Source organism: Mugil cephalus, chromosome 1 (assembly GCF_022458985.1).
Source record: "Mugil cephalus isolate CIBA_MC_2020 chromosome 1, CIBA_Mcephalus_1.1, whole genome shotgun sequence".
NCBI classification, from domain to species: domain Eukaryota; kingdom Metazoa; phylum Chordata; class Actinopteri; order Mugiliformes; family Mugilidae; genus Mugil; species Mugil cephalus.
Window position 1 is genome coordinate 17,026,295 of NC_061770.1, and position 14,785 is coordinate 17,041,079.

At 43.5% G+C, this 14,785-nt stretch overlaps 1 protein-coding gene across 1 annotated transcript; it reads right to left on the minus strand.

The window, feature by feature from the left end:
• Positions 1-8,276: 8,276 nt before the first annotated feature.
• Positions 8,277-12,904, minus strand: LOC125022617 (probable E3 ubiquitin-protein ligase DTX3). The gene is made up of 3 exons (XM_047609471.1): positions 12,454-12,904; positions 10,387-10,604; positions 8,277-9,936 (listed from the first exon to the last, which is right to left on the minus strand). The coding sequence occupies exons 1-3, from the start codon at positions 12,739-12,741 to the stop codon at positions 9,858-9,860; spliced, it is 585 nt and encodes a 194-aa protein (XP_047465427.1). The 5' UTR covers positions 12,742-12,904; the 3' UTR covers positions 8,277-9,857.
• Between the last annotated feature and the right edge of the window lie 1,881 nt (positions 12,905-14,785).

Genomic DNA, 14,785 nt, shown 5'->3' on the forward strand with positions numbered 1-14,785 from the left:
AACACAGAGAAGTTGTGAGCACCGAGACCCAAACAGGGAGTGAAGCATGTCAAAACACTCAGTTGAGGTGATGGCACCTGTAGAGAAGGTAAAGTGGTAATTATGTTTTTCTCTTTTTTTCACCGCACGCTGTTGTTTTTCCTTTTCACCAGAGGAGATTTGTTTCATGCTGCAGTGATTAGGCCTGGATCAGAAAGGCGACCGGCGTCCCTCTAAATGACCTGAGCGTTTGTATGGTTTCTGTGCAGATGAATGAATGAGGAATGTGCATCAAATTATACAAGAATATACAAGTGTTTCTCAGGATACTGGACATAGTTTTGTGTTTGCGTTGAGTCTCTGAACTGAACTCATTAAAAACTATATTCTCCCTGCTATTTGCTAAAAACAGGCGGGTGCTAAAAACAGAGAGAATTATTTGCTGTCAGACGGTCGAATGGTGGAGCACCTGAGGTAGAGTCTGACATTGCGCACATGCAGACACACACACACACACACACACACACATAGACACAGACATAGTGGGTGTGAGGACATGTAAATGGGCCACATACGCTGCTAGTCCTACTAAATTAGGGCAACATCTGGACAGGCACAGAGAGAGCTCAATTGCCCACTCAGCTGTAGCTCGTACCTCGCGGGCTCGGTTGAGGAGAAGTGGCATCATGGCACAGTCCAGTGAGCTTTCAGGATCAACTCAGCCACTTTGTAAACACTTTGCCATCCGCAGCCACCTCAGAAAAGTTCTTTGTCTCCCACACAAACAGTGGGTCGCTTTGGCCAAGGATTACTGGGGCCGGAGCCTGGAGAGGGACGGCATCTAATCCACCCAAAGCCAATTTAGTGGGCCGGAAAACACAGCGCATTCATTCTGATTCACACACATTTTCAGCCAATTTCAATATCAATCCACTTCACAGTGGCAACATCGTTGCCTTATATGGTGATGACAGTTAAATCAATTCACTAATGATGGAAGATGCAACGACATACAAATAGCTACTGCATTCAAATTCAAAGGTACATGAGACTAATTAGATAAATAAGCTGGAATTGGAGCTGATAGTTCAGTACAATGAGTCCGTGTTCACGCTGGACTGAACTGAACGGCGATGTTAAGGGTGATCCAAAGGGAGTCACGCAGCACTGAGTGGACAGCCCTCAGTGCTGTTGTGTAACACATCATGTTCCGGGGTTGCTGGCCGACCCTCTGCAAGGACACAACAACATAACAGCAAATTCAAGAAGTGACCTGTCACTTTCTGTTCCCTGTCTGTGTGCAGTCAGTGTTTACACAAAAAAAAAAAAAAAATCGCCCCGGATGCCACAGCAAAAGCTGCGTGCATCCGTCCGCGGCCATGTGTGTGGAGGATACGTGCTAATCTTTGATTTGTGATGAGGTGTGATAAGGTGTCGAGTCCTGCAGCGTGCTCTCTGGCTCTCTGTCTCTCTCCTGCTTGCTTACAGACACCAGATCCTCTGCCGCAGTGCAGGGCAGGGCCGGGATTTCCAAACCCATCAACTTCAACACTCATAAAAAATAAATAAATAAATAAATAAAAAGGTGTCGTGTGACTGGATTGATCGGGTCATGTTTACAACACTCCCATTTTGCCATAACGTTTCAGGCCATGGTCTCAGAAGAACTAATGAAATGAGGTACCAAAGATGAATTTCATTTATCATTACCAAGTTCAAAATCATTATTTTACCATTATTTTAGCAATGCTGTTGGCATGACTCTGTCCAATTCTTTGGTTGGTTTCGTTTTAATGATTGCTTTTTTAATTGATTTTTCTTCAAATAAGCCCCTGTTGGACAAATTCTAATCACCATCAAGTTTAAATTCCACTTTGGGTTTGGCGCCAATTAACAAATGTTGCACCCAAACATCCAACTCTGAAAACTGAAATATGCATTATGGCAATAATATAATAAAACAATAATGTACAGAGCCTGAGCCAGAGTGTCATGTCTTATTGCACCATTATTATTTCCCACATAGCGCCAGTAACTGTCCACCTGCGGAGCTCTTCCTTGCGCATCTTCAGGCTCGGCGAGGACTAAACATAATGACATCGCTCCTCCACAACCCCCCACTTTAACGTGTGACCCCTGACCCCGAATTCTCCTCTGTGACTGAACCTTCTGCTCCCCTAGAGCTCTCTCTTGACCTTGTGTTTCCCTGGCAGCGCCACCATCGAGCTCAGTCAAATGTGACCAATTGTTTAATGTTCCCTGTGGCCACAGCGGGAAAGTACAACTTGTTCCACGGTTTTCGTGTCTGTGTATATGTGTGTTTTCTTTTTTTCAAGCAAAACGGGTTAAGAAATCACTTTTTTTTTTTTTTTTTTTTTTAGGACACATCCTTATGTGTCAGCCTGTTAGCCAGGATAAGCAAAGAAACGCAGAAACCTGTCTGTGCGACAAATCACGCAAACTGAGCAGATGCTGGTGGGATGAGTAATCATCATGTTATTCTTGTGTGTGCAGGTATTGCATCTTGTACATGTGGCACACCCGCACGTGTTAGTACATAGTAAATTTCCTTCATTTATTGGTATAAAAATTGGCAGAAGAAAATGTGATTATCCGGACGCTAAGCGCACTCCTTTAAAGCTCACATCTGAACCATAAAGTAGACAAACACATACACAACGGGAACGTGCTTTGTGCCTTTCTTTGTGTTCACTGGGCAACCACGCACAAAGACCAGGGCGTGCTCCACTGTGCACAATTTGACACTGTTTGTGCATGAGAGGGTGAGGAGGAGCACTGAGCTGCACCCCCTAACGCACACACAGGCCCACACATAAAAAAAGAAAGGGCGATTTGGCTACAAGCCACATCCTGCATGTGTCTGTGCAAACCAAAATAACACAGAGGGAGTGCTCATGAGCATCATCGCATCAGCTGCACCAGCAGAGAAATATGCAAGGTCCAGCGCTTTGTCCTTCATGCTGATTAAAATTCCAGATTAGGTCAGCTGCAGCAGGCCGAGTGAACAGCGGTAATAATTACTCCATAATTACACCATTTTGTTTCTCCGCTGTGTTTCACCAGTGTCATTTTACTTCCTACTCAGCGGTCATGTAAATAAGAGCTGGTTTAATTGCACAAATCAAGACACTGACTCAGAATCCGGTAGCCTGTACTGGCGGATGAGCCTCCTCTGTGAGTGGGGGAAAACATGAGCAACCATCAAAAAGACCAGTGAATACCCCTTAAGAGAGCCCATCGCCATCAGTGACCAGTGAATATGCATGTGCATGCATGTGTGCAACTGTTATCTTCAAGGCCCCTGCAGCTATGAGAGAAGTACTGGTGGGGGGGGGGGGGGGGGGGGGGGGGGGGGGGATGGGAGGCAGACAAAGGGAAGGCCTAACCTATACTGCAGGCAGCACTCTGCTCATTTTTGTCTCCGCCACTCCTCTTCGGGGAACCATGGCTACAGGGAGCATGTGCTTTTAGTGATCTGAGCAAGTGTGAGGATGCACACGGGACCGGAGGCTTCTCCCGTTGAGGAATAAATCTCCTGCTTGCACATGTGGGGGCAGGAAAGAAATTAGGAGATAGTGTGAGCATGCAGAGAATAGGAGGGTGCGTGCAGAGATGGGAGGACATCTACCCCGGCTCAGTGTCTGTAAGCCTGAATCTTTTGAGGGGAGGCTCTGGTATATTTGCCCTGCTGCAACGGATACAAACACTGGAGTGTTAAAGGAGGAAGAGAGAAACACTGAGCGCAGAGATGACTTCGATCCTTAGTGACAGGGGAGCTGTAAAATCACTGAGAGTACACACACTGGAGGGGTGTTCTTACATGTATATACTGAAAGGGGGAAATGAAGCATAGAGCCGATGTGAATTACATAAGCACTGCATTGGGAAGAGGTCCTCGCTGGCTGGCAGCATCCACAGGAGGTTGAAATGAGCTAAGATGCAGTGAAGATCAAACAGACACCCCGTGAAAAAACGCAGAAGAGACTTGGACGGTCAGTCTTTGCTTTAAGACAAGCCTGCTAGCAAGGCTTTGCAGTCCGTGTCATCATTTAGCTTGCATTTGATGTTCTGATTTGTAACAGTTCCACTGCAGGGATGCGTAGCCATGACAACAACAGGTAGCATATGAGAAAAGCATGTTTCTGCAGAGGGATCAGAAGGTCGCGGCGGACCTTCTGATCCCTTCGAAAGAAAATCCATCAAAACCAACAGCAGAATGTGTCTTCTAAGCCACATCACGCAGCTAATCGAGACAAGTGATGAATTCAACAAACCTAGCTGTGTATCAGTGTCATCAAATCCACTCCACTGAGTTTTGTGACATCTGACCTCTGTGGAAACATCACTGCTAATATATGAGGAAAACTGTAACAAGAAAAAAAAAAAAATTCTGAAATATGTGCCTGAATGCAGCATATTGAACTATATTCTACACTGAACAGCCAGTATCCGCATATAAATAATGTGATATCATAGTGTTGAGACAAAGACGCATTACAGCTTGCTGGACTGTACATTCTTTGTCCATCACTGCACATCTTACCAAACCCTCCTCTGGAAGCATGTTGCTAAAGACAACAGACAAGACTGCATGAGTATAAAAGGGAAGGGGTTGAATAAATATTTCAGCGGCAGAGGACGACGCATATCAGCGATCCTGTTTGATGTTTCTACGCGGGAAAAGAAAATACCTCTGCTTTCTTGCATTGTTCTCTCCTACTTCAACTCTACTCATTATGCAACCATACATGTCCATGCGGCCAGTACAAATAAAGCCAGCTTCTCTGTTTGGGTGTGAATCATCACCTTTAAATAAGGAAAAAAAAAAAAAAAAGGGGGAAAAGAAAGAAAGCACTTTGAGATAAAAGAGAAGTTTTTAATCTATGCTCTGTCTGGATACTGGAATGCAGTCTGTTACTATGCAACACATCAGCTCTGAAGATATTCCCGCAGAGGATTTTCATCCGCCATCTGTCTGAGTCCTCCCTCTGAAAGCTGTTTCTTCTTTTTTCCCTCTGTCTCTTCCTCCTCTTCTCTTCGACTCGCATTTTCCTGGGTGTTTGATTCCACAGCTGCTCGGAAGGGGGAGAGTTGGGGATGGAGGGGGGCGGGGGGAGACTTTGGAAAGTAAATATGCATTTTCTCCCAGTTGCTCTCCTTCCTGTCTTGATGCAGACTGTAAAAAAAGCTTAGAGGCACCTTTGTGACGGGAATCAGTATGCCACGCAGACGCACAGCCTCCTCTCTCTCTCTCATTACCCACACAGCCTCTGATGTTCAGATGAACTCTTAAGGGGATACAAAATATTTATGGTTCTACATTGTGTTTAACTAATGTGTGGTAGCGGATTACTTTCTTTTCAGACTTTTTGCAATATCTGGTTTTCAGTAAGAACACAAAGTTCGCAGCAGCAAATAGATCAGGGGCTTAAATTGGGTTTGCTACTTAGTGTCAGACGTGTGCAGTGTGTTTGCCAGGTGTTGTTCTGCGGGGGGTTGGGGTGGTATGCACTATTTAGTATGAGACTTATACTTTCATTTTACTGTATTGTTTTTATTCTATTAACTGATTCATGACTTTCCCATAAATCCAATGTTTTTTCTGATAAAATTTGAAATACTGTAATACAGAATCCACTATATTACTTTAACTACGTGACTGAGAATTGTGTTTGGCCTTGACCTGTTTGAGTGGTTTGCTTGTTGCTTCAAGTTGCAGCTGTTTCATTTGCCAATTGTTAGAATTTCTACCTACATCTAACTACCTACATCAACAAACAACAGGTGAGTCTGGTGCCCTCTTCACTATCGCAAGGCTTTTCTTCACATGCTTCACCTTGAGACCCGTTGTTAGCGTGCGATAGTTCTGCAGGTTTACCTTGTGTTCTTCTGTGGTTAGCTCTCTGCGCGGATGCTCAGCCAGAACAAGAAATAGTTACATCACGTATCGGTAGATAGAATCTAAGTCTGGCCCACAGTCTCTGCCAGAAAGCCGAGCTGCAGCAGCAGCAGCAGCAGCAGCCTACACTTTGGCACAGTCGTGCAAAATATACAGTCACGCAAGTTTTTCTTCCTTTTTCTGTGTTTGTACTTGTGGAAGTCTCAACAGCTTGTGACCAGAATCGTGCCTGAGACCAGTTCTTCTTGTTATCGTGACGCTGCAATCTGGCGGCGCTTACGGAAAAACAACAGGTGAACACTAATTGCTTTAATCCGTCCGCCGCGGTCTACAAATGTAAATAAATGTAACAGGTTTACACCATAAACTGTACTTTCCATCCACGTCGTCTCAACAGGGCCGGCTCCTATTGAAGCAGCATAATGACTGACGCCTTCCAAAGACTCACTGTTCTCTCAGTGTGGAGGCATCAGTCACTTTTCCATCTAATACGCGGCTGCCTCAGTCGCCTATTGTCGCAAACAAAACCCGTCATTCCACTAATGTGACAGAAATCACCAAACAGCTGTCACAGTTGTTCGGAAGAAAGGCTGGCCTTGGTTAAAATTCTCGTTTGTGAAATGATAGAAAGGTCATGCTAGTTGTCATGGCAGCCTGCGCCAACTGCTTCCACGAGGCCGTCGGAGAGTGGATGGCGAAGGCTGAATATGCAGACAAGAAGACATATAAGAGAATATTTCCAAGACTACTGCATGTATCTGCACTTTTATTTTCATTTCACTCCACCCAGTTGTTGCAGTTTCACGTGAGACTACAAGGTCGAGCTTTGTGTGGGCTACGTGCACAAACAAAACAACTGATTTGTGCTGATTGTTCATCATTTAAGTTCAGACAGGTAATTGCAGTTGAAATTTCTCTCACGGTGGACGCACGACGGGGCTGATATTCTGTTTTACTGAGATATTCGGCTGTCGCTAATGAAGAACAGCTTGGGCGCAGCCTTCAGTCTGTGACGCTGACAGTCGAGCCAAAGACCCCAATGGTTGCCAGCTCTGCTGTTGTGTCCTGTCAGTGGAGTAAGTCAGTAAATCTGTCAGCCTTACTAAGAAAAGCAGAGGGTCTGTTCTGCTAAATCAGGCAGACAAAAAGCCATGGCACCCCGGCTATGAATCAGAATGTGAGAAACTGACGCGCGCGCACACACATACACATGCATGCATGCATTCAGCATTGCATATCCCTACACACTGTACGCCCAGATGCAGGCAAGGGTGCGCAGACAAAAGCCACAGAAGCACAGGCAGGCGCTCACACACCCACCTTCACTTTGCTGTTCTTAAGCAAACAGCCTGCGGCACAGTGAATGAGCACGTCAGCGGAGTGGGCTGACATTCTGTCACACAAAGACGGCGTACGGAGACAGATGCTTCCTCTGCCTCCTTCTGTCCATGCATGTAACACACAAACATAGCCCCACACGTTCGTTCTTTGCAGCTTCCCCAGAAATCGTCCAGTCAGAAAGTCGTCATCCCGGTCAACTTTAACATCAAAAAGGGGAAAACTGGGTGAAGATATAAAAATATACCTTCAAAGGTGCGCAGAAGTAGGTTACGTCTGGAGGAGTTGATCCTCATTACGGTGAAGGGGGGAGGAAGAGTGGCATACCGCGCACAGGTATAGCTGTGATTGGGTAGCTTTAGCAGTGAGGGATGAGAGGGTGAGTAGGCAGGCAGGCAGGCAGGCAGGCGGTGTGCCAGGGCTCTCCCCACAGCCAGAGACACTCTAATTAAGGAGCACAGTGGGGAGAGAGGGCAAGAACAACAGCTCTGCATTGTCACATAATGATTTTCTTATCATCTCGAGTACAGGGGAGCGTTGCACATCTCTCGTCTGATAGGTATACGCATCTGTGTGTTTTTTCCCGGGAGCTCCGCGACAGCCGTCTAGTCACACCCAGAAACACGAAATCAACAACGATTCCCGTCGCTATTTTCAGTGCCTTACAGTGACAGGGTATTCACAACGCCCCGCTGCAACGGCGCAGAGCAACATTTTAAAGCAGCTATAGATGTGCCCGTTTTAATGCACCCGCAGAGAGCTTATTTTCACCAGGCCATCGTTCCACTTTTATAACGAGGCCCGTCTCTGATTCACGTCGATGAACGTTTAATCCACCCGCTATAGTACTCTGTATGGTCGTTAATATACAGTATATACATATATTTATAGCTCCTGGCACGTTTAAATCTTTGCCCTGATTCGCACATGTCCAGATGGACCAGATGGACGGACAGGGGGGTGAAATACCTGCAGAGAGGGAGAAAGGGTCATTCATTTTTAATCATTCTGAAAACTGAGAGCGCACACCACGATCACCACAGGTCCATGCCATTTTATTTGAGTTTAATTGGGAATATGATCTGCATTTAAACAATAACGCATGAAGAAATCCTGTCAGGAGGAAATAAATGTGTTCAAATGTGTATTTCCACAGATTTCTATTCTACACTGCCTATAATAAATGTTTGTTCATTGCTCGGCCTCTTTTTATTTTTTTCTTTTACAAATTTTCTCACATTCTGCTACAGAGAAAAAGCTGTTCATTAAGTTACACTTACATACTAACAGGATAATGAAAACCCGTGACGTAGGTATGGACGAAAAGATGGATTATGATTAAAAGTGGATGGAAGTCGCTGTTGTGTTTGTAGGAGAAGCGGCCGTACAGGGCGTGGGGGTGGTACGTTCGAGCAGATGGGTCCTGGTCTGCTTTGTGAGAGCAGCAGATGCCCTCAGATCCTAGGCCACAGAAATGCCCCCAGACTCTCACACCAGAGCGCTAAAGAGGCCAAGCCCAGTAACTCCGCCTCGTCACATGCGCCGTCTTTCTGATAGGAATATAGGTTAAAGGGGTTTTTCCCATCCACTAACTTTACTGTTGGGACTGAAAAACAGATCTGATGGATGTATTATACATTATGCATGTTCAGATGCAAATGGGCAATGATTGGAGCAACCAGTGAAACATAGGCACCTGGTGATAGTAGTAACAAAGGGGTCAATGTGGACCAACACAATGCCACCTCCTCTCCTCTCTGTGTCCTATATACACCAATCAGACATAACATTATGACCACCCATGATCTAGGAAATTTGGAGGTCAACTCCTTGTGCTGTTCCTAAATCGTTCTTGTGTGTGTGTCTGTGTCAGTCTTCATCCTGGTTGGGGTGGCTGCTGCCATCGAGGAGTGTCGTTATAGTCATAGTGATTACCTGTAAGTGGTTGTAATGTTATGGCTGATCGGTGTACAGTGTAAGGCTACCACTGCTAACGCTGCCCTAAACACCATAGAAACACATGAGTCATCATGTGTAGCAGATGCTCTGCTCCTCTCCCTGACTTTGGGTGAAGAGATTTGGGAGATGCTGTAAGTCTGTCGGTCTGATGATAGAGCCGCATTCCAAGGAGACGCCGTCGCACAGTCTACTCTGAGGAGAGCATCGCCCTCTAGTGGACCACAGGTGTAAAATGCAGGATGGAAATAAAATAACTCAGGTATTTTTTTTTTTTTTTTTTTTTTTTACTCCTGTCCAACTTTTTGTTTGACATTTCTTTTGGACGTGGTAAGCTGACTGTCACATGAAGGCACACAAGGTTGGAAGTGCACATGTGATGTGGGGACATACTCCTGTCACTATGAAAATGCATAGTGGCATTTAAATCGGACGATCGGCAGCAGCACCCCTTGTGCGGAACACACTGAATGTGTGTAAAGTAATTTTTGCATAGTCGGTAAACACCTATGAAATCTTTATAAAACCTCCATTTAACCAGCTAGCACAGAAAAAAAACATCTTAAAGCGTCCCTGCACGGGGACTGCAAAAAGTGCACACTTAAAATGAGATAGCTTGTTACAATACATAGTATTAAATCTAACTGAGGGGCGTCTTCATCTATTAGTCATCTTCTGTCACTCCTTTTAGACGAAGCTCCTCTTGGACCCTGGACAAGTATTGTGGATCTGGGTATCCAAAACTGTGACGGGAAAAAGACAGAAGGCAGACAGTGAAAAGCTGTTTTAAGCTTGGTACAAATCTCTTTAAAAATATATATGTTTTTCTGTAGATATTGATTGATGTGATTTGTACTTGTAAGCATTAAATCTATCAGGCCATTCACCACTTTTTATAGATGCATCTCAGCAACTATTACAACAGTATTATATACTCATGGAGCCTGAACAATAGATCACACTGGTCATACCCTGAGTATACTTCTAATTTTTATCTGTGCTAATAAACAATACTAATATTATTAATGTGTTAACACACTAAACTAAGATACACAACATGGTAATTCAAAATCAGCATGTTTGGACACATTATTAGATGTCTTATTAGCGATAAATATGGGTAAGCTTTTATGAAAAACAGAAATATACATAAAAGTAATCCAGTTACACTCTTTCAAGTCAACCGTACGTACCACTGTGGACCTCCTACTGGGTTGGTCTTGTGGTGGATGTCGTTCCAGGTGATGACGTTGTTGAGGCCTGTGGTGGCCGATCGTCCAATGGTGAAAATGAGTCTCCTGTCGAAGGCTTTCCTCAGCAGCCGGAGGACCTTCTCTCCCTCCCTGCACGCTGGCAGGTACGCAGTGCGGGAGGTGCTGCTGTACCTCACTCCGGGGTTTGGGTGCTGAGGCTGTAATGTAGTAAATGACAACATAGTAATAAGTGAGACGCCCCGACAGTGGCCCGCTTGTGACAACTCTTAAAACCAAATGGGAATCCTCCTTTTAAATGCTGTTAGACATTATGTTATAAAAGTAAGACATTCATGCATGCATGTAATATGTCAGTTCGTAGAGCCTATACTCATAAGGAGCTAGATGAGGATGAATTTAGGGGTTGTTTCTACAGTTGGTGAAAAAAAATCTGGCCTCATTAATCGATTAAGAGAGGAAATCTAGATAATTGAGTCAGTCGCTAACTTAATTTCCATCTTAAACTTCAGTGTTTCTCTCTTTATCTGCTGTGTGCAGCTGTGTTTATGGAGAACCTCACTGCATTTTTTGCAGTATATAATATTTTAAATTTATTTAATTTTATTTCTTTAAATGATTAATTTTATGTGTAACTGAGCAAATGTGACCAAGCAGTTTCCTTTGTGGATCAATGGGTACTGGACTTCTTGTCAAACAGGCCGCAGACTGTAAGGATCAACGACATCTCCTCCTCTTCCATCACCCTCAGCACCGGCTCCCCCCGGGGCTGTGCCCTGAGCCCTCTTCTGTTCACTCTGCTCACGTATGAGCGCTCGGCGAGATACCCCGGCTGTCATATTGTGAAGTTTGCAGACGACACAGCAGTGGTCGGATGCATCAGCAACAGCGATGAGTCCGGCTGCAGACAAGAGGTGGAACACCTGGAAGGTTGGCGCAGAGAAAACAACCTCTGCACCAACGTGAAGAAGACAAAGGAGGTGATTGTGGACTCCTGACAGGGCAGTCAGCTCCCCCTCCCCCAGCACATTGAAGGACCTGTGGTGGAAGTGGTCTCCAGCTACAAGTACTTGGGTGTCCACCTGAGTGACGACCTGAGCTGGAAAAACAACACTTCCAGTCTGGTCAGGAAGGCACACCAGTGCCTTTGCTTCCACAGTCCTCATGTCTCTTCACAGTCGTGTGGTGGAGAGTGTCCTGTGCTCCTGCGTCACTGTGTGGCACGGCAGCTGCTCGGCTGCAGAGAAGAAGGCTCTGCACAGGGTGGTGAAGGCTGCACAAAGAACTGCTGGAGTCAGCCTCTCCACAACAATGGACATTTACACCTCCAGATGCAGGAAGAGGACAACCTGCATCAGGAAGGACCCCACCCACCCAGCACACGCACTCTTTGTCCCGCTCCCCTCTGGCAAGAGGCTGCGGAGTTTAATTCCCTGCACTAACTTGAACAATTCATGCTGCTCTGCTGCCGTTTTAATTTACGTATAGTTTTTTCTACCTTATTTATCTTATTTTATTTATCTTGTTAGACACTTTTACTAGTATCACACTGCACTGTCTATATTAGTTACTTAGTATCTATATATTACAGTTACTATGGGTAACCTGAGTGCATAAATTTGTTCTATCTCATGCTTCTGTACGGTTTCAAATGACAAATAAAAATCCTTGAGTCCTTGAATATAAGTAAGTCTAGCGGTGATAAAGTAAGATTTAGAGCACTGTTGCATAAAGAAGGATAAGTTTCCTGTAATATACCTAATGAAGTGGTAAGTGAGTAAACCTTATATGGCCCACACTGTTATTATGACAACAGAGGGACGCACTGCAGACTCTCTTCCTAAAAAAGAAATGATGATTGAATGACACCGAGTTTAGCTGGGGGCCTTTTTTTTAATACCTAATCCAGGTGCTTTAATGCGCCTTGTAGAGAAACTGAGCTGTAAAATAGACAACACTGCCCTCTGGTGGACAAACGTAAAGCTAAAAATAGAGTAAATGCACTACAGACACACACTGTGCGTTGAATGATACGAGTGTCAGCCTCACCCCTTGTATCCCCGCCGGGAAGATGTAGTTTATGATAAGAGAGCCGCAGCCCTCGAAGCCCGGGAGGCTTTGGAAGCTGCGAGTCACCGTCATCGTGCCCTCCGGCTGGGTCCCGGTGTACACTCCGTAGTAGGTGTTGCATATCGGACAAGCTGGTTTAAAGCTGAAAACCGAGTCGATACACTGGGAGCAGAAAGAATGAAGGCATTGGAGTGTTTTCTTCTTCTGAATAGTCTCCAAGCAAATGGCGCAGTCTTCGACACTTCGTCCTGCTCGTGTTGTTTCCATTATTTTGCTGGCGTACGTGTGAATTTGTTGTGAGAGACGTCAGAAGAAGTGCTCTTCAGGGTGATTCATCCATGTGCTAGGAAGTGAAGCAAACACTGGGCTCTGATTGGCCTGATTCTTTCATTTTTACTGCTCTGACCAGGAAATGCAACCTAGACTGTCACTGACATTCACTTTTCATTCATTGCGTTATTTATTTTCAAACTTTTCAAATATAAACAAATGTCATTTCAAGTTGTGAAGTCCTTTTTTACTACTATTCCTACTTTTGAAGGCAAATGTTGTGCTTTTTAAAGTTAAATACTTTATTATCTTCATGTAAATGTATCTATATTAATAATCCAACAGCATTATACATTATACATAAGTGGCCCTTTCACAGGTCTGGTAACTTTTACTTTTTGCATTCTATTTTAAATACAACTTTTATTAAACTTAACAACAAACCTACAAATAACTTGGATTTGTCTGTATGTGCGGATGCTAATGTAGTAGTATGTGAGACATACAGCATGTTACCCAAAGGAAATATAAGGACTTTAGTGCTTTATTTCATTCTACTTTATAGTTCTGCTTTTAAAAGGGAAGCATTGCATTTATTAAACTGACAGTTTAATAATCATATTCTGTTATATAATTTATATGAAATACACAAACCTTAGCCTGCTACACAGTGCAGTAGTTCCACCAGTCAGCGACTTTAAAAGGCTGTGTATATATTAATGCGTCTGATCACAGATACGTAATATTGGCTCATTTTCCTAAATAAACAAATACACAAGCATAATATTTCTGGTACAGTAAATAATTTGTGGTAAGTAATTTTGCTGATAGAACTTACATAGGTCTAGTTTTTGCATTTTTAAATGTAAACATTTATTAAACTTTAAATATTTTCATAGTGTGGCGTAGCGGCTTCTGACTATTCCATGTGTTGACCCACCTACACAAAAATCAGAATGTGTGATTTGAAATTTACCAGCTATAAAGATAAAATCTAACACAAGAAAATCAAGTAGTAAAGTTCTGTATAGATCAGGAATTACATCATAATCCAGATGTTTACATGGGAGTATACATCTGGATTATGATTATGATGGCAAAGGCTCAAAATGCAGCTTTCTGTCAGTTCTTTCTTATCTTATAACTTCAATTTATATAAAGCAAAAAAGTAAGTAAAATTACTTATTAATTTCAACATTATTTATTTGAATTTAGACTTTAGTCTTAGGAAACTGCCTGAGGCCGTGAGCAAGCGGGAAATAAACTTTACTCCCTGCTGCCTTTTTAAATCCAGTCGGCGTATTTCTTAGAAGCCACAGGCTTTTAGTTATAGCCTCAATGTTTCTTAGAAATACTTTAAAAGAAAGCTGAAGGACACACTATAGTTATCCAATTTCAATTCATTCTTTGTTAAAAATTAAAACTAAACAAAAGGGCCCATTTCAAACTGCACTCAGCAAAAGCGTCTAACTAATTCTTCAGGTCAGGTCATCCAGGTATATAGATATTTTGAAAAAAAAAATCGCACAACATCAGATATTTCTGAATAAAGCTGATATGCACAGATAGCCATGATGTGATGCGGCTCTTTGTAATTATAATAACCTCTCCTCATTTACCTACAAACTGTGAGTTTTATCTGTGAAATTCCACGATGCCTAATATTTTTATTTGTTTTACTGACATTATTTAAAGTGCACCTTTGCCTTATATTGACAGTTAATAGTAGAAAGGCAGGCAGGAAATGAACGGAGTAAAAGCTTCATCATATATAGCCCAAGTTATTAACAACACGTAAACAAAGAAAAACACGTTATATGGAGTATTTTAAAGTAATTGTTGTGTCCTTTAGATGGCATGAGATGCATTAGTGGAGCTCAGTATCATTGTGCTGCAGCAAGACCTTTTCACACTAATGGATAACTACGCAAATCAAAACGCAACAACCTGAAGTCACCCCCTCTGAATCATCACCAAGTTGACGCGCCTGTGATGCATCCTGTTTTCATATAGAACCTACATTGAATGTCCAACACAAACC